This window comes from Ceratotherium simum, chromosome 12 (genome assembly GCF_057802395.1).
Source record: "Ceratotherium simum simum isolate JZ-2026a chromosome 12, ASM5780239v1, whole genome shotgun sequence".
In the NCBI taxonomy this organism is placed as follows: Eukaryota; Metazoa; Chordata; class Mammalia; order Perissodactyla; family Rhinocerotidae; genus Ceratotherium; species Ceratotherium simum.
The window spans coordinates 40,714,583-40,736,748 of record NC_141911.1 but is presented as its reverse complement, the minus strand read 5'-3'; the positions used below and the strand labels follow the sequence as shown (position 1 = coordinate 40,736,748).

At 37.0% G+C, this 22,166-nt stretch overlaps 1 protein-coding gene across 1 annotated transcript in view; it reads right to left on the bottom strand.

Moving 5' to 3' along the window:
* The window catches only part of LOC101391381 (uncharacterized), a 33,998-nt gene that overhangs the window by 9,780 nt on the left and 2,052 nt on the right, over positions 1-22,166 (bottom strand). The window contains exons 2-3 of the mRNA XM_087437572.1: positions 20,180-20,242; positions 286-360 (exon numbers count right to left, since the gene is read on the bottom strand). Of these exons, the coding sequence (XP_087293698.1) occupies positions 286-360; positions 20,180-20,242 (138 nt within the window). The remainder of the gene's footprint in view (positions 1-285; positions 361-20,179; positions 20,243-22,166) is intronic.

Genomic DNA, 22,166 nt, shown 5'->3' with positions numbered 1-22,166 from the left:
AGAAGGCCCCCTCACCACTGGACTATTGGATCCCATTCATCTGGCCCACCATTTCATGGTCACATTCATCATTTATGTGCCTTGCTAGATTGTTTTAATGTCTTTAACCCGCAGCATTTTTTCAATGAGATATTCCAGAAGTGAGAATTCCTCTGGAATAGGACCTGTGTCTACTTAGCTTCCATTTCTCAGTCTTCGTCAGTTTCCCTGAAGTGACAGGTCCCATTATATACAGTTGCATCATAACAATGACTCCAGAGCGACTATTTTAAAATATGAACGAACCTCTTGGAATAGCTTCATCTTGTGTTGTGCTTGCAGCAGGAGTGATAAGTGATCGGCCCCCTGGGGTACTTATACCTGTATAGAAGAGAAGTTGAGAAAGGGATCAAGAAAGAGGTGACTGAGTGGACCATAGAGCACATTGCAAAAGACAAATTTATCCCACGTCCCTCCCAGTGGCAGCTCCAGAATTTCTACATGGCAGGGCATTACAGGTGAAAAAAATGTGCCTTGATTTCCTCATTTGTAAAATGATAATACCTGCCTCAAGATGTGAGGACTAAATTAGTTTAATATGTACATATGTGTGTGTGTGTCAGTTAGTATAGTACTTGGCACATGATGAGCATTACATACACGTTGGCTATTATCGTTACTGTTCTTATAAAGGGGGAGACTTGAAGCTGCATTTGCGTAGCATTTTTACCTAACTTGGAAAATTGTCCATGTTAAAGAAAGGTGGAGACTCGCGGTGTTTATACAAAGACTAAAGTTCTGCCTGTGCCTCCTAGCCTCCACCTCCTAGGTACAATCCCACTTCCCCGGTAAAAATTAAAACAAAGACACTATTAAATTCAATTTCCAAGGGCCGGCCCCGTGGCTTAGCAGTTAAGTGAGTGTGCTCCGATGCTGGCGGCCCGGGTTCGGATCCCGGGCGCGCACCGACGCACTGCTTCTCTGGCCATGCTGAGGCCGCGTCCCACATACAGCAACTAGAAGAATGTGCAACTATGACATACAACTATCTACTGGGGCTTTGCGGGAAAAAAATAAATAAAAAAAAAAATTATAAAAAAAAAAAAATACAATTTCCTTCTAGCTTGATAGGGGGTGAGTCAGTTCTAAGGTTCCCCATCCATACTTCTTTTCTCTCTATCAAAAGTAGAATTTCAGAGTTACAATAGAATTGTAGGAAATGCCAGCTCCAGTCTAAGATTAATGGCTAAGGGTCCAGATAACCAAGTAATGTGACGAATTCTAGGTCATGGTTATTCTTTAGCACAAATATATATGCACACAAATATGAATATAGGACACATTCTCAGACATCTCTTAAAAATCTCATTAAATACTTATAAATTAATTTTTTTTTTTGGTGAGGAAAATCAGCCCTGAGTTAACATCCAATGCCAATCCTCCTCTTTTTATGCTGAGGAAGATTGCCCTGGGCTAACATCCGTGTCCATCTCCCTCTACTTTATATGGGTCGCCACCTCAGCATGGCTTGACAAGCGGTGCATTGGTGTGCACCCGGGATCCGAACCTGCGAACCCCAGGCCACCGAAGCAGAGCGTGTGCACTTAACTGCTGCGCCACCCGGCCAGCCCCACTTATAAATTAATTTTTATAATTAAGCAATTATATTTTTATTTTAAAATAGTTTATAAATTAAAAATTTATAAATTATTTTATAAAGTTTTATACATTAAATAATATTTTTTATTACAAAAATAATCTAGATTCAATGAGCTAGGGTTGGGAAATACAAGACAGCACAAAAAACAATATAAAAATCATCTATCATCAAATCACTCAGAGATGGACCCTTGAAACATTTTGGTATATAACCATCTGGACTTTTAGCTATTGCATCTAAATATGGAATCATTGTGTTTAAATATGTATAAAAATGTACATAGTGTTTTAAATATGTATGGACATATACCCTATGTTTCATATACTCTTCTATGACAATATTTTTAATGGTTGCATAGTATTCCATTGCATGATTGCACTGTAGTCTATTTATCAGTCTCCAGCTTCAAGCAGTCATGTTATTTTTACTCTTATGAGAGTTATAAATCATTCTGAGATAAACAGCGGTGCACTAATCTCTGTGGATGTAGCGCTGTTCATTCCTTGGAGACATTCTAGGGGAGGAAAGGGTGCCCAAGTACAATGGAGTCGGGGGTTGAAGGTCACATGCAGACATTCCCCAGAGACAGTGTCACCTTGGCTCCTAAGCTAAATGCTCAAGGTTTTCTGGAGGATACACAAAGAATGGAAAATGTCTCTGACATGTTTGGTCAGTCTACTCAAGGACAGAGTACCAAGACCTGCCTGTTCCTACCAGCTGCCAGCTAATCAGTTTACCCTCAAACTGTGCAGGCAAGAATCACTGTCCCCAAACTGTCTGCAATGTTTCCTCCTTTCTTACAAATCCTACTTTTACCTTGTCCCTTGACTCGTCCTACCACCCACTTCATCACGTGCATGTAAACAACTGCCACACAAATTAAACAAATAGCAGGACAAGTAACTAATATTTCTAAGTTATTCTTCAACATTCAGGTGTGATGGTTTAAAAGGTAATATAAGAACAAGTGTTTTTAAATAATAAGCTGGTGATTGGGATTTTGAGATTCAGTAAATATTAATATTAAAAATATGGAAAGAAATATTTTCACAAAGAATCAAAGTATGTAAAAATTATTTCAAAAGGATAACTGATGAACAAAAATGTTCTATATCTCTTCGTTAAAGTTATCTTCTTGACCCTCTTCAGTTCAGTGTAATTCTTTTACAATCAGGGCACACATTTATAATCCCTTGTGGATACCAAATGGGATCTTCTGAAACATAAAACTTGTTTCCAGGGCTCCAGGTCCCCAGAGGTAGCTCATTTTGAATCTCCTCAGCACTAGAACAGTGCGTTGTACATGATAGGTATTCAGTGAAATACTAATAGTTATAAATGTTTTACCAATTTCTTACAGAGAAACAACTAGGTGAGTTTCCAGATTGCATCTAAAATGAACATAACAATGAATAAAACAAGCCATACAGCAAAGAGTCATGTACAGAATGAGTGCAAGCATATTGAAAATGCGCATTGATAGAAGACCAACAAAATATTTTCAACACTACAATAACAAGCACACACTTTTACAACCTGAAGAAAAAAATCTAAAAGTGAAAAACAAAAGAAAACCACACCAAACTTGACATTTGTAAGTGTTAAATGAGTTAAAAAGTTACAAGTGTAACTGAGGACATCTAGCAGTTTTGACTGTGAATACAAATGTGCCCCTCCTCCAGGCCTCCTAAGTGTTCAGCAGGACATCAGGGACTGCCTGAGTCAGGATTTGCAGGGGTCAGCTAAGGAGGTGTGCTGAGTCTATGGGACGGTACCCTGTTCCTCCTTGTGAACTCCACAAGGCCCTGCACGATCCAGTCCCCGCCGGCCTCCCCATCCTCATCGCTTGTCACTCCACCATGCTGGACATCTCTTGGTTCCTCAAATGCACCATACTCTTTTCCACGCCCCCAGACCTTTGTGCCTGCTCTTCTCTTTGCCTGAAATATATCCCCCAGCTCCATTTTACCCAACGATCTGCTTTTCAGGTCTCAGTTCAATGCCATTTCCTTTGGGAGGTCTTCTCTGACCTTTAGACTTACACTAAAAACTCCATGAAGTCCACAGTGCTTGGCGTGGTATGGTAAAGCCTCAAAGGAATCCTCTGATTGACTGTTTGGAATTCAGACATGTGTTCATAGGCCTTGATGGTTATGGGGAACCTTGGCTATATTTCTTCATTTGTTCATTCATTTATAAAAGAGTTTTAGCATGCCTACTTTGTGCTATGTACTAGGAATACAATGAATTATTAAATAATTCATTGTCTTTCCATTCAAGGTCATTCCAGCTAAGTAGAGAGAGACAGAAATTTAATCTAAATATAATATAGTATTTTAAGGTGATAGTGGAAGGAGGGGCACAAAGGAAACAAGTGGTTAATTCTACTTGAAGGAAGAGGAGGCGGAAAGGTCTCGTGGAGGTGTTCTTTGAACTCATCTTGAAAGAAGTCTAAGATTTCACTGGGCAGACTGTGTGGACATTTAAGTACAGAGTCAGCAATGTCCTGGAATTTGAGACATCAAATTGGGGGAAGTTGGGAGAACAAGTATGTAGGTGGCTGCAGTATAAGAGGTGAGGAGGAGAGGAACAGAGAAATGGGTGGACAAGGAAAGAGGCAGAAGAGGTAGTGAAGCACTGTGTGTTATGTGCCGTGGTGTGGAATTTGAACTGGATCTTGAAGGCAGCGGAAAGACAAAGGGTTTGAACTAGACTTTCATTTTGGAACGATCACTATCAATAGGATGGAGGATGATGTGGGAAAAGAGCATGCCCAGAACTCTTCATAAGAGGATCCCACCGTGTGATCAAAAGTGGCCAAGATAAGCAGTCCCTTTGCAAACAAGCCACTCCTCCTTACAGAGGGTCCTTATCACTTCTTGGCATTGCCTTTGGTGGAGAAGGCCTGTAGTCTAAGGGCTTAAAGGGCCAAAAAATTATAGCAAGTTGTAAAGAGAATACAGCAAAGACCCAAAAATAGGATCTAACATCTCTTAAAACTGGTACTTTAATGCTTTTAATTTTAAACAAAGTCAAAGAAGGAGAAAAGAGTATTTTAAATATATAAACAAAGTAACTTTTTTTGATATCAAAATGAGAAATGTTTGAGGAGAGAGCACTCATTAAAATAAGTTTTTTCTTTAAATGGACCACATTTTATTTTATTTATTTATTCATTTATTTTTTATTGAGCGAGATCAGCCCTGAGCTAACATCTGTGCCAATCTTCCTCTGTTTTATATCTTAAGAGTTGCTGTCACAGCATGGCTGACAAGTGGTGTAGGTCTGTGCCCAGGATCCAAACCCATGAACCCAGGCCGCCAAAGTGCATGCACCAAACTTAACCACTACACCACAGAGCTGGCCCCTAAAATAAGTTTTGAACTTTATCAAGACAATTTAACCCTCTAGCAAATAAGTAGACTTTTTTCTTCTCCAACAGTTATTCCTCAAAGAAAAGGAGCATTTAGTGGAAAGTTTGTTCTGAAGAAGCAGAGGCTGAAGCCCCAAGAGATCAAAAACTACCCACATTTACAGAGCAGGACTCATACTCTGACATGGGCCTCCAAATTTGTCCTAAGTTGATTGTAGTGTCTCTCTTTCCAACCCAGATCTATATGTCCTTCATCCTTGCTTCTAAGCAAGGCTCTACACTGTAGTCAGAACTCAGGAATATCTAATGTTGAAGGTGACACATTGTTTAGACGAACAAAGTCCTTGAGGCAATTTCCAAAAATTGCACGTACTTTGTCCAAGTCCCATCTGTGAATGTGAGCGTCATGTCGTATTTGCGCCCTTACAAAAACTGGTGGTCAAATTGACTTGAGTCTGAAATTTGCCACTTACGTTCTTAGAAACACCTGCTTTAATTCTCCACATTTATTTGCTTTCATACAATTTCTTATCACAGTCACCTAAAACTACCAATACAGTAAGCAAATGAATACATAAATGTCCTAAGAACAATTTGATAAAAAATGTTTTTAAACATTATTTCTTCAACAACTTAATAATATCTGTAGCTGATCTATAAAATGACATTTGTCATAGTTAGTTTTTCTTCCATTTTCTGATGAAAAAAATAGGTAAGTGTATAAGTATTTCGATAGGAATTAACACCCATGCTTGCTTAGTGGTATGAGGAAGGCTCATTGTTATTGATCCATAGTTCACAGTGTCAGCTTGAAAGAACAATAGCTTTGATCACACAGCTTTTATATTTTCTAATATTTAATTAAATCTTAAAGAACTTGCTGGTTATTCCAAGATAGATTCACATGGAACAATTTAAAGAATTTTATCAATTGCCTCAAATTAAGTAAACTAGCCCCTGGTTGAAAAATGTCACTTAGCAGAAACAAAAAAATATCTCTTTATACATCCTCAGGTGCTTAAGCTACTTTCAAAATTCAAGGTAGGGTAGGGAAACCAAAATCCCACAATACGTACCCGCAACAAACAAGAATGTTCTAATCCTACATTTGACAGCCCTCATGTTTATCTGGCTCTCCCAGGTTCCTCAGGCCCTAATCAGCTAATAGACATCTGTGGACATATTCAGTAACGCAGAGCTGCAAAATTTCTGTGAATAAGTGAGTTTTAAATAGGTCTTTTATACAATAGAATCTTCAGTTGAGTCAACTAGATAGATAGCATCCAAGCAAATTTGTAGCCATTAAACGACAGACATGGTTTGCCTAAATCTCTTAGAGGCTGGGTTACGAGAAGGGTCTCTCTCCTGCTTTTGAGGGGGGTGTGTGTGTGTGCGCAGGTGCTGGGGTTGAGGCGGTACCTAGCTTTCTGTAGCTAAACCAGCTTTCAACAAGTCTGTTTGCAGATTAAAGGTCAATATAAATACTGTCCTATTTAATTAAGAACTGCTGTCACATTTTACATTACAAGGTCACTTGGAACATTGAATCTAACTTTCTTCCTTTACAGATAAGAAATTTGATATCATAAAAATTAAATAATTAGCTCAGATTAACACAGCTGGTAAAGAGCAGAACAAGACCTAATTTCACTGACTTCCAATAATATTCCCACCTCCCAGATCTCACTGCCTGGTTGAGATCTTCTTTGATGTTTTAGCGTGAACCATTGAGGTGCATTGTAAACAAAAAAATACAACTAAATTCCTTGAGATTCCCAGACAACCTAAGGGCTAGAATTTTAATAATAATTATGTAGTCTTCATTTTGATGATTTTTTCACCTCAGTTTATTGTACATTATATCTTTTTGCCCTCAGTGTCCTCTTGCTAAGCAGCTAAGAGAAACTGTTTTCTGCTGTAGCAATATTGACATGATATTTTTCTCAATCCCTTCCCTTCTGGCAGGAACAGATCCAGACTATAACTGAAAAATTCTACCTCTTTCTCCAAGCAATGCATATTTACCTTGAGATATTATGGAAGATGTGTCCAGCATCTGGCTACCCAGGAACGGATGGGCCTTGGGCCAACACTGCACATTTCCTTAGCTGCACTGGGCTCTGAAAAACATACTCTGAAGTCCTTACCCCATGCCTACTTGCAATGACTCACTGGCTGAACTTTGAAGGATGGCTATGGTTTTAGGTGGAGATGTGGAGAAGGGGAAACCGAAATAGCACGGGCTGAAACGGAGAAAGAAGAGTACAATGTGCATTCATGTGGAGGCTAGGGGACAGCTAGAAGGCAAAGGTTGGCAAACCTCTCAGACTGACAAGAGTTTAATGTTCAAGTGGCAAATCAGTGCAAAATAAAACAAAAGGGTAGGTTTAGCAAGGCCTTAAACTCCTCGTTTAGTTTTTTTTTTCAATCCCCGGACTCTGAAATGGCACTTGCTATGGTACTTATACAAAGTACATATTCATGACCTGAACCAAACCATATAATTTTAGGTTTGGGAAGGGTGTAATGAATTAATTAATATACCACCCAGAATATTAAGTATTCCAAATTTGAATGGTTGTATCATCCCACAGCTTACATTTACGTAACATTTGAATTGTTCCAAACATTCACCTCTTTTGTCTGTTATCTTCACTTCTCTGACCTTTACAGTTGCTCATGAAAACTCTACCAGCCTGAGATGTCTGTGTGTTGGGGGAGGAAGCATGAGACGGCCCCTGCCACTGTTTCCATTGTACCAAGGAGGTGGGGTGACTTGTGGGCCCAGAACACATTAGGCATACAATGGGGAATAGAGGTCTAGTATCCTAACATTCTGCTCTGTGCTCTATCCCCTAAACCACATGGCTTTCCCAAACAGGTGACATTTCTAACATGGAACGTTATTAGTAAGAATAACAGTAAAATGCAATGTTGGACAAATACCCTGCAGTTTTGCTCCATGCCAAAACTTCTAGCAGCTGAGCTTCTGTCATGACGTGATAAAGTCAGCTCATGCAGCTACTGGTTTTACTTTTGGTTCCCTCCCGACTTGCATTTGATAGAAGTCTTATCTTGCAAAAGCAAACTCCTACAAGGATACACCCTGCCTATGAAATGCCTTAAATAGTTTCCAAGTCAAAAAACTAAATTTTCTAAGCGCTATCGTTTTTTGGCATTGTGATGACCAGGAAAACTGATGGATAAATTTATTTGTGGAAGTTCTGCACAGCTAATTTGTAGTAAAATTGGGACAAAAACTCGCATGGTCTGACTTCCAACTCTACGACTTTCCAGCCAGACCTTATTATTTTATACAGATTGAATGTATAAATGGGGATTTTGCCTCTTCCAAAAGATGTTTGGAGAAGGCTACTGCCATGAAGCAATATTTTAAGAGAAATATTCGATTTTGCTCTTGAACTAAAGGATTGATAAATTCAATCTGGGTCAAGTTGTAATAATATAGTTAGATGTACATCCTGTCTGTGGTCATTCATTTTTCTTTTTTGGAAGCATTTTAGTAAGCCAAATAGGCATTTACAATTTAGAAAAATGGAACTTTCTAATGGATAAAGTGGTTGGTGTGATAACATTTGATCCTAGTGTTTTGAATAGCCCTCAATATTTTGTTTGAACTTGCCAGTCAATAGTTCTTAGAGAAAGGCATAGCCTGTTAATTGGTGTAATTAGTGGACCAGGTGTCAAATGAAATGACCCTGTTTCTGTTCAGCTACAGAGTGGCATGCTTTGGCAGTTCCCGTGCAGCCAGTTGGCCACACTTCTGCCTTCCCTAACTTGGCAGAGAACAGCTCTTCATCGAGTCTGCCTGGAAGCTGCGATGGCCTAAGAGGACAGCAGCTTCCCTCAGAGAACCCTGAACTTTATAGCCTGGCTCTGTACTGCCCAGCTTTTGGTCATCCTCATTGTCCCAAACCATTACTGAGACAACAGGGCTAGAGAGAAAAATCAGTCCATAATTACAGCCATTGTACATCCTTCAGCCAAGACAGATAGAAAGCAAGGGATGTCTCTGTCCACTGTCCCAGTGAGAAAGAAGGTCAGAGTTCTAGTCTTGGCTTTGCCACTATCTGGTTGGGCATCTGAGTAAGTCACTGAACTTATGTATTTCTTGCCTCTAATATGAGAGTAATAGAAAAGATGTCTTCTAAGGTACTTCACCATTCCCAAAGCATGGAAATTTACATGTCTGAGATAATAATGTTCATAGTTAACACTTACTGTGTATTTACTACATTCCAGGCATCCTCTCTTGCCATCTTCAAAACAATTTTCTCAGAGCGTATTATTATATATTAATCATTATTTGTAGGAGGAAAACAAAGATCAGAAACATTGCCTCACTTGCCTAAGATCATGCAGCTGTTAAGTGGCAGATCTGGACTTTGAATTCACATCTATTTGACTGTAGAACTGTCTACCAAGTTCTGTCATGATACGCACAGAATAAAATGAATGAAGACCAAACAAAGTTCATTAAGAGAAGACTAAATTCTCACCGAATTATAATACAACTAACGCTCAAGCAAGCCTTCACATAAAGGAAATCAGGGCTAACTGAAAATATACAAAAATAATAATTCAACCTGTGCATAACCTGAGGATGGGAGGGCTGTACCTCTAACATAGAATTGTAGGGTGACCTGTGCTATCGTATCCACACTACGGAAGGATAGATGTTTCTGGTTAGTGTCAGTTTGTTGACTGAAATCTTACTTTTTCTAGCCAAGCATCTTCCAATCCAGTTACTCCTGCCTACCAAAAATCCTCAGAATGAAAGAGAATTTTACATACTTTAGGTGTGCCAACTTTATTTTAAGATATTGACATTTCTGTAGCTGAATTCTCTACACACATTAGGTTTGGGCTTAAGGAAGTCCGGCTGGATGAGAAAAATTCTAACTTAAAATGAAAGGTTTATCCCAAAGTTCTCATACTTCCTGTCACTGGTTGAACAGTGACGAATAGCAACAATAGACACTGGGTCAGTAGTTCTGCCCCTTGACTGTATTAGAATCACCTGTGGCACCCAGGCCCTGGATTCTAAGATGTACCAGCATTAAGAACCACTGCTTCACACTAGGTAACATACAGAAACTTCATTTTCCTGTTTTTTGAGGTCTACCCTTACATTTTCTAAGGTTCTTATGTCACCTTTATCTAGAACTTGAACAGCTTCAGAAAACAATTTGACATTAGCCTGATTTGCTTGATAAATAATAACATTCACAATTTGCCATGTTAAGTTTGGTATTTCTTGTGGTTTTGTCTTAGAAAGCCTCCTCTCCCCAGCATTTGCTTTTACTCTCCGTACTTTCCAAGGTTAAGCTCCTCAATGAGTGAAATGGGCAGAGTGGAATGGCTCTGGTGGAAACCTGGGTTACGGCCCAGAGCCTCTCACTCTGTGTCCACAGCCACCTGGGAGCAGCGTCAAGGAACTTAGCTTAGAAATTCTCAGTCTAAAACCAAGTTATCAAATTGCAGGTTGGGATCCCTTAGTGTAAGAGTTGGTAAACTTTTTCTGTAAAGGGATAACGAATAAACATTTTAGGCTTTGTGGGCCATACAGTCGGTCTCTGCTACAACTCTTTAACTCTGTCGTTACAGTGTAAAAGCAGCCATAGACGGTATCTAAACCAAAGCACAAGTGAATGAGTATGGCTATGTTCTAACAGTTATTTATGGACACTAAAATTTTAATTTCATATAATATTCACGTCACAAAATATTCTTCTTCTTTTGTTACAGTGCTTAAAAATGTAAAAACCATCCTTGACTTGCAAGCTATACAAAACCAAGTGGTGGTCTGGATTTGGCCCACAGGTTGTGGTTTGCTGGTCCCTACTTTACTGTAATTAGAGTCTCTGGTTGTGGAACTCAATCATCAGTACTTTCAGGAGTCTCTCAGATGATTCCAACATGCAGTCAAGATAGTGAAAGAGCCATGAAATCAGTTCACTGGGTTGTCACTGACGTTAAACAATTAAATTGTATGAAATAGAAGAGAGTACATCAAAGTGCACCCCACACGGTAAGGACAGTTACTGTTTTGTGGAATTTAGTTTCACATACACGTGTGTTTATGTGTATGTCTCTGTGTGCAATGAGTTGCGGTGTACATTCACTATGTCTTAATCATTCTTGACTATGTCTTGAGGTTGATACACCTGGCTATACCCTATCTGACTACCTGGCCTCTAGAGGGGCTAAGGGAATCAATAGCCCATGACACAACTGAAATCCATTCAAGGCACCCTCGAGATATGGGCGAGTTGGCTTTAGCCTAGAACAACCTTATCCAGGTTGTACAGGGTCCATAAAAGCAGTTCAAGTTTCTATGTGTGCTGAGCCATTAAAATTATTTGGGTGTTCTGAGAGAAAATGCTTTTAAAAGCATAGTTAGCCAATGGGATAATTACAAGTAGGCTATATACCTCAAACCATATAAGAGGATAAACCACAACATATATACAAAAATATTAGAAGTATGAAATCATTTAATAAAGCAAGTATGGAATAAAGATAGCAAAAAGATACTAAATGTCAGTTGTGAATCTGTAAATGCATATGGATTAAATTTCTGTATTAAAAGACAAGAACTTTAGATTGAGTAAAATAGGAAAAACAAACCTCTAATAAGTATATACTTAGGTATATTAGGTCATAAGAAACTCAAATTAAACAAAAGAATGCAAAACGTGAAAAAAAGTACAGAGGAATATTAGACAAATAAAGATAAATAAAAACAGGAATCACAATTTTAATATTCGACAAAGTAGATTTAAAGGCAAAGACATTAAAAAGAACATAGAGGATTAATTTGTATTGTTAAAGGATATGTTACACAACGGTTCTTAAATTGGGTCATTATATCCCAATAACATAGCAACAAGAAATATAAAGGAAAAGAAGAAACTGGCAGAATTACAACAGCAGTGAGAAAATTTAACAGTTTTCTCCAATTGTGGTAGATCAAGAAAGCAAAAAATAAACACTGAGAGGATCTGAAAAATATCTGTCTTGCAATCACAGTGACTGATGTACACTTCTTTTGGGTAATAAATCAATGAGGATCAACTTTATCATGTGTTCTCACATTCCCATACACTCAATCTGAAGTGACATTGCTGAAGTGCCTGACAAGATGTTTTTGATTTCTGTACCTGACAGAATAGTTCAGGGAGGTTACTAAGAGACAAACATTTGCAATATCTCTCAGCAAGATGCAATTTCACTGCCATGATCCATCTTCCCAGTTGCTCCAAAAGATGTGCTATATTCTTGTTTTATGCTTTGGGTTTATTTTCTTCCGTTTTGATGTCTAAATATAATCATGACTGAGAAATAAGTAGTAATGTTAAAGGCAGAGCCCTAGATTAAAATCTTATCCAGCGCACATACAAGAAGCAAAAGGCTAACATCACAGTCATAAAATTAGGGCTCATTAGTGCATCAAAGGAAAAGACAGACCACCAGCCTCATTACAGGCTTCACTTTAGTGAAAACACAAACAGCACACTGAGTGACAGTGTTGCAAGAGTAAGGAAGGGTCCAGCTTGGAACATTACTGTGTAGGACAAATAATGTATTATAACGTATTGATTAAGCACACAGATTCTAGAGCCAGACTGCCTGGGTTCAAACCGATTTCACTAAGCACTAGCTGAGAACTTGGGCAGCTTACTTAATCTCTCTGTACCTTTGTTTCATCATTTCTAAAATGGGGATAATAATTGTTTCTACCTTATAGAATTATTGACTAGGTTAAATGAATTAAAATATACGTAAAATTTTGCACAAATAGAAAAATTGATCTTAAAATTCATATGGAATTGCTAGGGACCCCAAATAGCCAAAATATTCTTGAGAAATAACAAAGATGGAGGGCTTATACGTCACAATTTCAAAACTTAGTGCAAAGCGACAGTAAAGAATGTAGTGCTTCTCCAAGGATGGATGGAATAAAATTGAGAGTCTAGAAATAAACTCATATATTTATGTGCAATTAATTTTCAACAAGGATTTCAAAACCATTAAATGGTGAAAGAATAGTCTCTTCAACAAATCGTGCTGGGATAACTAGCACCCTGATGCAAAGGATGAATTTTGACACTTATCTCACACCATCTAAAAAAAATTAACTCAGAAAATGGATCAAAGAGCTAAATATAAGAGCTAAAACTATAAAACTCTTAGAAGAAAACAGGGGGGTAAATTTTCGTGAGCTTGGCTTTGTAGTGGTTTTCTTTTTTAAGCTATGACACCAAAACCACATGCAACAAAATAAAAAATAAATTAAAAAAATTAAAAACTTTTGTGCATCAAAGGACACTACCAAGAGAATTAAAAAAACCCCAAAGAATGGGAGAAAATATTTGCAAATCATATATATGATAAAGGTCTAGTATCCAGAACATGTAAAGAACTTTTATAATGTAACAAAAAGACAAACAACCCAATTTAAAAATGCACGAAGGACTAGGGCAGACATTTCTCCAAAGAAGAGCATACAAATGGCTAACAACCACATGAAAAGATGCTCAACACCGTTAGTCACTAGGGAAGCACCAATTAAAACCACAATGAAATACCACGTCACCACCACTGGAATGATTACAGTAATAATAATAATGGAAAACAACAAGTATTGGTAAAGGTGTGAGAAGTTGGAACCTTATACACTTCTGGAGGGAATGCGACATGGTGCAGTGGCTATGGGAAACAGTTTGGCAGTTCCTCAACAAATTAAACATAAAATGCCATATGACTCAGGATTTCTACTCTTAGATATACCTCAAAGAGAAATGAAAATATGTGTGCAAAAAAACTTGCACAAGAATCTTTCTAACAAAACTATTCAGAAAAGCCAAAATGTGGAAATCACCCAAGTGTCTATCAACTGATGAATGGATAAACAAAATGTGATATATCCATGCCATGGGATATTATTCATCCATAAAAAGGATTGAAGTACTGATACATGCTATGACATGGATGAGCCTTGAAAACATCATTCTATACAAAAGGCCACATATCGTATGATTACAATTATATGAAATATTCAGAATAGACAAATTGATAGGGACAGAAAGCCAACTAGTGGTCACCAAGGGCTGGTGGGAGTAACTGCTTAATGCATCTGGGATCTCGTCTTAGGTTTATGAAAATATTCTGGAACTAGATAATGGCTATGGGTGCACAACATTGTGAATGTACTAAATGCCACCAAGTTGCACATCTAAAAATGGTTAAAATGGTGAATTTTGTTATATGTATTTCACTACAATAAAAAAAGAATAAATATATGTACATCACTTAGAGTAATGCTTGGCTCAAAGTAAATGCTATATCAGTGCTAGCTAGTATTCTTCAGAACCTAACTATATATAGAACCTAATCAACACTCTGTAAATCTAAAGATGGATGTACCAAAGTTGATTAAATAACTATTTATAGAACTTTGTGCACTAAAAACAAAGATGACATCTTTTCTAGTGCTTACTTATAATAATTTGGGTTATAAAGAAATTCTTAATAAAAGTCCCAAAGTAGAAATTATACACATAGTGTGTAACCAAAATACAATAAAAAGAGAAATTTATGTGGAAAAAAAAGGGAAGAAAAAGGTGAAATTTAGGAGAGAACCCAATTGTAATAACTTGGGAATTAAAACACATACACACATACACAAAAATTTCTAAAGTAATTGTTAAGTCAAAGAGGATATTAATGCAGTAATTATTGACTATTTTGATATTAACAACAAGAAAGCTTCTTATAAAACTTTGGGAATGATGGCCAAAAGTAAACTTACAAAACTTTTAGCCTCAATTGATTTATTACTAAACAAAGATGATAATAAATGTAATGACCAAAGAATAGCAAAATAAACCTTATAGAAATTAAGGAAGAAGTCAATAAAGATAAAAACGAAAATGACTAAATGTAAAATACGGAAATTGATATATATGTCCAAAGAGTTTTTGAAGAATCAATAAAATACACAAACCACTGCAAATTTTAATCAAGACAAGTAGAGGAGATAAAACACAAATATGCAATTATTTAGGAATGAGAAAACATATATGAAATCATTTGAACATATATGAAACATATATGAAACAACATTTAAATTGGAGAGGTTTAACTAAAATTAAAAGTGTCTTGGAAAAATATGTATGATTGAATATCTAATGAAAAGGTTGAAAGCCTGAGCAATAAATAGCCATAAAAAAAGACATTGCTAAAAATTTCCTTTAAGAAATACACTCAACGAGGAAATAATTAGGCAAAGCAAAATGTGGGGCATTGTATTAGGCAACTCTTTTAGCGACTTCCAATACCCAATGTCATAAAAAAAGTTGGGTAATTGTTCAAGATTAAAATATATGTAACAACCAAATTCAATCCATGAATGTATTAAATTTTGACTTAAAAAAAATAGCTATGAAAGCCGTTCATGAACCAATGGGAGAAAAATGAATATGGACCAAATTAAGATTATATTATGAGATTATTGTTAACATTATTAGATGTTAAAATAATTGTGGTTATTTAGGAGAATGTCCTTTTATTGAGGAGATGCATGTTAAAATGTTTAGGGGTGAAGTGTTTTGATGGCTATAACTTACTTTCAAATACAACAAAAGTATATATATTTATACACTTACAGAAAGATAAAGCAAATATGGCAAATTATTCACAATTATTGAATCATGGAAGATAATATACGAATACTCACTTTAGTCATCTTTGATTTTTTTCAATGTGTTTGAAATTTTTCAAAATGAAAATTTGGAGAAAAGAAATAAGATAATATAATATGTCATATTCATGTATATGTGAAGAAAAGATACTTTTCACCTGTTCTTGTAAAAAACAAAAATCTTTCTACTATAATTGGAACAGATGGCTACTTCTTCTAAATATCTTCCATGCTTAAAACTAACACATAGTAGTGATTAATAAATTATTTTTGAATAAAATGGGCAAAAATTCATGGAGCTTTTTGATAGCAAATGCACATTTGTGTAGACAAATAAATTGCAGAAAATTTTTATCTATAACAAATATAGATCAAAAAGATCCTAAAACAAATATTAAATGCAGCACAGTATTAAAAGAATATTGTATAATAGCCAAGTAATTTATGCCAGGAAGGGAAGCAGTGCAATATTATAACATCCATTGATATAATAATCATCACTTCAACATGTTAAAGAATAAAAATACAATGATATCAACAGAAACTAATAAGATTAGCAGACATTCCTAAAGAAAAGAAAACAAAAGTTGAAAAAATATTTCTGTTATAGTTGGTATAACAGATATTTTCTGTCTCATGATAACTGTCAGGAAATTTATTATTATACTATTAAGATGTAAAAGTCAACATTCAACGATTCAACTATGATGCAGAAAAGGTATTTTATAGAATTCAATATCTTTTCTTGATTAAATCTCTTAGTTTAGCTGGAGGGAAATTTCTTAACACGATAAGGATTATTTACTGAAAGCAACAGACATCATAACTAATGGTGTGACATTCATATTATAGACAGACTCAAAACAAGGGTGAGAACTATCACTGCCCTTATATGACACTGTTTTGAAGCTCTAACACATGCAATACGATAAGAAAAGAAGTGGCTATATATATTTATTTCAAGTGAAGAAAGAAAACTATCATTTTTATAGGGAATATGATTGCCTAACTTGGAAACCAAAAAGAATCAACTATTATAACAAATAAAGGTTACTGATGTCAACTACAAAATGAATATACATAAAATAATAGATTCATCTAGGCCATCAATAAACAGTTTGAAAATATAATGAAACATGTTTTAATTAAAACAAAAACAAAATATGTAAAATATCTCTTAAAAAGTCAAATATATAAAATTTATCTGAAGTTTACTTCAGAAATTTTTTTCAAACTCTTTGGAAGACATAGAAGATACGAATCAATGGGAAAACACGATATATTCCCTATTCGAAGATTTACAGTCATATAATGTGTTATTTTCTGTGAGCTAATCTAGTCATTTAATTCTCTTCTAACCAAATAACACTGGGATTATTTTGATGTTGCCTAGGGGATTACTTTCCCAAATGATTATGAAACTCATTTGGAGAAATAAAGATTTCTGGCTTCCAGTCAGGGCAGGCTGGCTTCTTGCAGACCAAGCCTTCCGCTCATAACAAGTAGAAAAGCTGAGCAAATTTAAAGCATCTAGGGAGGGCATCAGAGGCTACCAGGACAGCAGGTGCTCGAGGTGGGGAGGGGAAGCGCAGAGAGGTGAGCTGGACACTGGCCACTAGCTTTCTTCTGGAGACTTTTGTCTATTTGCAAGTGGGGCCTAAGAGCCTGCAAGGTTTGTCAGAGATTTTGACAAGCTCACAGAACCAGAGGAATGACACATGGGGTTCAGGACCCACTGAGGAGGAGGAGCCATCCTCCAAAAGGCTACTACTCCCTAGAAGTAGAGGTGAACAGAAATAGGGATGAGCCCTTAAAAAGACTGAACTCTAGATGCAACTCCGCTCAGTTGCTGAGTGGATTCAGATGAGTTTCCTGTTCCATGACTGTTCACCGGAAGGCAGGATCTGACCTGGCGCTGGCTTGCCTTACCTCACTCACCTCACCCTAATCCTGACTCTGATGGATCCCGATTGCATTTAAAATTTTGGTATTTTATTCGTTATTGATTTTTTGAATTAATTTTGAGTTTTTAAAATATTTCATGAAAATATTTATCTTGATGACTAGGGTTTTGGTGTAACCTTAAATTTTGGGCCTGGGGTGAGTACCTCACTTGCCTCACTCTAATCCCAGCCTTGAATTGTCCACTTGAAATGAGTAAATTCCATTGCGTGCAAATTACATCTTAGTCAAGCTGTTGTTTAAAATAGAGAAACACTTTTACTTTTACTAGTAACCAAGGAAATAAAAATCAAAACATAAACACACCATATCATTCACTTATCCTATTGGCAAAGACAAAACGACTTCTGACACACAGTTTGACAAGACGGTACTAAGGCAGATACTTCAAAATTTGCTGATAAGTATAGACATTGGTATAACTTTTGGCAAATTTGCCAATATTCATCAAAACCTTTAACCTCTGCATACTCTGACGCGGAAAGATGAATCTACAAGGATGGCCATCGCAGCACTGTTTAAAAGATGGGAAAGTAGAAACAACCTAAATATTCAAAAGCACGGCATGGGTTAAATAAACCCTGTTTATGCATCAGATGTAACATTGTGAAGCCATTAAAATGTTTTACAAGTGTGTTTACTAATATGGAATAAACGCTCTTTAAGTGAGGAAAAGGCAGGTTTCAGAACACTGCATAGGGTAATTTTTAAATTTTACCTAGAAAAAAATATCTGAAAGATTTGTACCACAATATTAACTCATCACTGGATAGCAGATTAGGAAATGATTGTTCTCCCCTCTGGAGGAAGGAAGTAGAACACGTTGATTAAGGATGAGGGCTTTACAGTCTAACCTCCTGGATTTGCATCCAGCTTCACTGCTCATTGACTATATGACCTTAGGCACGTTTCTAAAACTTTTTGAACCTCTGTTTTTTCATCTGTTTAATGGGGATAATACCTAGTCCACAGAGTTGTTGACAGGATAAAATGAAACAATCCATGTAAAGGGCTTAGCACGGCGCCTGGTACATAGAAAGTGTTCAGTTAGTGCTATTAATATCTTGCAATGCTCATTTTTCTTTCATGAATGTGTGAAAAATTAAATATCTGCTATAACCCCATTAAAGCAAAAACAATAGAAGTCAAAGCTTCTCTTCTCTTTACACATGGTTTTGCAAAGTAGAGAACTCATTTTCTCTATCACCGGATTTTTGTATCACTGGATTCACAGGACCTAAGGTCATAGGTGGTACACAGGTAAAAGTGGAAGATCTGTAATTGCTACCTGTGTGGAAACTGTTAAGGAATATTGACAAGTTAAAGTCACAGGAGGCTAATAGTGCAAAAGCCTAATGTTACTCATAAAGAGGTCTCATTTTCAAATTGGATTGGAAGCAACGTAGTTTAGCAGAACAGCTTTAACTGGATTCCTTCCCCCATTTACTACCAGGGATCTAAACTTCTCTGCCCTGAGTCCAGCGAGTTTGTTTTTCTTGTTCTCCTTGGTTAATTGCTTAAATTTAACACCTCTGTAGGTTATGCACACCTCAGAGGGAAACCCAGCACTTTGCTCCGGACCTTCAAAGCAAATTGCTGATGTTGAGTCTGATCTAAAACATCAAGGGAGCCGAGGCTGTAGACGAGCTGAGGTGAGAACACACCTCCCAGACCTTTGCGTTGGGAGTTGGAGCGGTGCACAGGGACTGAGAGAAGAACGCACCATATTTGATGATTTGGGGCTTCCAATGTGTTTGGAGTCATTTACTTTTCTGAGACTGGCATGGGCCAGGACACTGCCTGACCCCATGATGTGACAGGAGTCTCTCCTGTGAAGAAAGTGTCCTAAGATTCTACATGTTGCCATTTTCCTGATACTCTTAGCTACTGCAGCCTGGCAGGTGGGGGCTTGGGAATGAGTTATTGTACTATAACAGAAACAAGCCCTATAAAAAACAGAAAATGGGATGGGTTATTAATTAAATTGCTAATTATTATTATAACAATTAATTTATAAACTATTAATGCAGGGTTATCTCATGTTCACTGTCAATTCTTGCTCTTTTCTCTACTAGATCCCTGAATCAGTTTCAGCATACATCCTAACCAAGTTTAATCAAGTAGTAATAACCACAATGAAATGAATATGCTGGTGTCTTGGTTTTCCTCTATTAATGTTTGTCAGCATTGCTTAATGATGGAGACTCTTAGAAAGCAGAGATTGTGTTCAGTTTACCTTTTTAAAATTTTTAAACCTTTCCTATTACATTTTGTGATTCTCTTTGCAGAAAACTTAGAACGTATTAAAAAGCAGAAAAAAAGTTACCCACAATCCCAACAGCTAGAGATAACCCTGGGATGTTTCTTTTCAGTATTTTTGCTTTAGCTTGAATTTAGTTCATATATCACAGAAAACCACATAGATAGGTACTTTTAAATATATAGATATGATATTAATGGCTGGAAATCTATTACCCACCTGTGTTTGTTGATAACTTCGTTGATGGTTGAGTAGGAATGGTGGTTTGCATAGAAACAAAACCTATAAAGACAAGTTGGGGAAATTACTTAAAATGTGCTTCCCACATAGGTTCATAGATATTTTCAATAACTCTCCAGAAACCATAGTAAAAAGAAATTCATCACAAGAATGTTAAATTCAATTTCTCAATTTAAAATCAGTGTAAGTCAATTTTGAGAAACTGTCTCTTCTTTCCCCTCTCTTAGGAATTCTTCTCCAGGAGTTCATAGTGAACTGCCCATCTCTTTCTAAAAACCCAATTTCGCACCAGGCTAAAGAGATTTATAAGTTTGGGAACTAGTCTACCGCTCATCTCAGGCTGACTTTTGAGGATTCATTGAAGTTTAGAGATGGAAGGGATTTTAGGTACCGTCTATTCTGTGTTTTATCTAATAGGCACGGGGACACTGAGGTCCAGGTGGGTTAACTGATTTTCCATAGTTAAACTAGTCTGCAGCAAAATTCTGGTCTCTTACCGTTTCTGCAACTATTAGTTATTGAGTGCCTACCGTGGGCCTAGCAATGTGTGGGATGCATAAATGAGGACCCAGGTTTTACTTTGAAGAAATTTATAGTCTTGTGATCCCTGAAACCCAGTTCAGAACTCTTTCTGGTGTCAATTAAAGGGACAGAAAGGCTCTCTTCTTGGATCACTGAAGAAAAAGGAGATGCCTTGTTTCTTTACTTAGTCATTCTAAGCATATGCATTTCAAACTGGTGTTCCTGCAGGCGTAGGTAGTAAAATGCACGGGGTAATCATGGTCTAGCCACAAGGAGCTCTCATTTTGCCTAAACCAATGAAAACAAACATTCTTTCCTTCCTTCTCCTCCCTCCCTCCCTTCTTTTACTTCCTTCCTTGCTGATTCAACCAATATCCTAATATATATCAGGAGCTGTGCTAGATTCTGGGGATACACTGAGGAATAAAACAGCCATGACAAAAGCTGTCCCTTTGGATCTTCCAATATAATCAGTATATTATGACCTAGAATGCAAATACTGCATACATTTTTAAGTAAACTCAGGAAACTTTTAGAGGGTCCTGGTTTATGACATAATTTCATAGTTGAAGTGATATAACACTGTTTTCTCAAATTGTGTCTTAGCATCAGAAGGTGATTCCCAAATAAATCTTCGACTTTTCCTTGAATACACTGTTTTCTCCTGTCTCCAAACATTCGCCTTGCTCTTCGTCCTAACTTCAGCACCCTTGCTCCCGATATTGCAAGGATAGCTGGTTCTTGTTCGACTCTCATCGTAAATGTCACTTACTCAGAGAAAAATTTCCTGCTACCCCTTTCTAAAGCAGCATTCTGCACTATGTTTGTCACCTTACCTGCTTTAATTTTCTTTGTGTTATTTTTCACTGCCTATTCTTATTTTAATAATTTTCTTGTTCTGTTGAATGGCTGTGTTCCCCCCTCCTGCCCACCCCCACCCACTCTGAATGTCTCCTCCGCAGGTGCTCATTTGTCTCAGTGCTGTGGCCTCAGGGTTCAGCACCTGACATGTACTTACTGAATGAACAAATGAGTGAATCAATTCAGGGACTGGGAATCAAATTATTTCCAAAACAATTACTCTCCATTTGGCCGATGACATCTGACATTTTTTAGAATTGGAAATATTGGTTTTGTCCTTAAGATGACTAGAGAAAGCAAAAAATCATTTCTTTTTCCACAGATGTTTAACCTGCCTCATACTTTCCAGGTTCTCCTCTTCAACTAACGAGTGAAGGAGGAAAGACTTGTTCCCATATCTTTCTATTAGCCTATAAAGTAGTCGCATCAAGGTAGCTTCTCTGGAGGACTTCAGAAGATGCAAAGATGACAACAGCCTTGGCACTGAAGGCCAAGGGGGCTTCGGAGTCACATGGTCTCAACAACCTCCTCATGAAGTGTCATTTAAGGCCGTAATCCACTATCTGCTTCAGTAGTTGTAGAC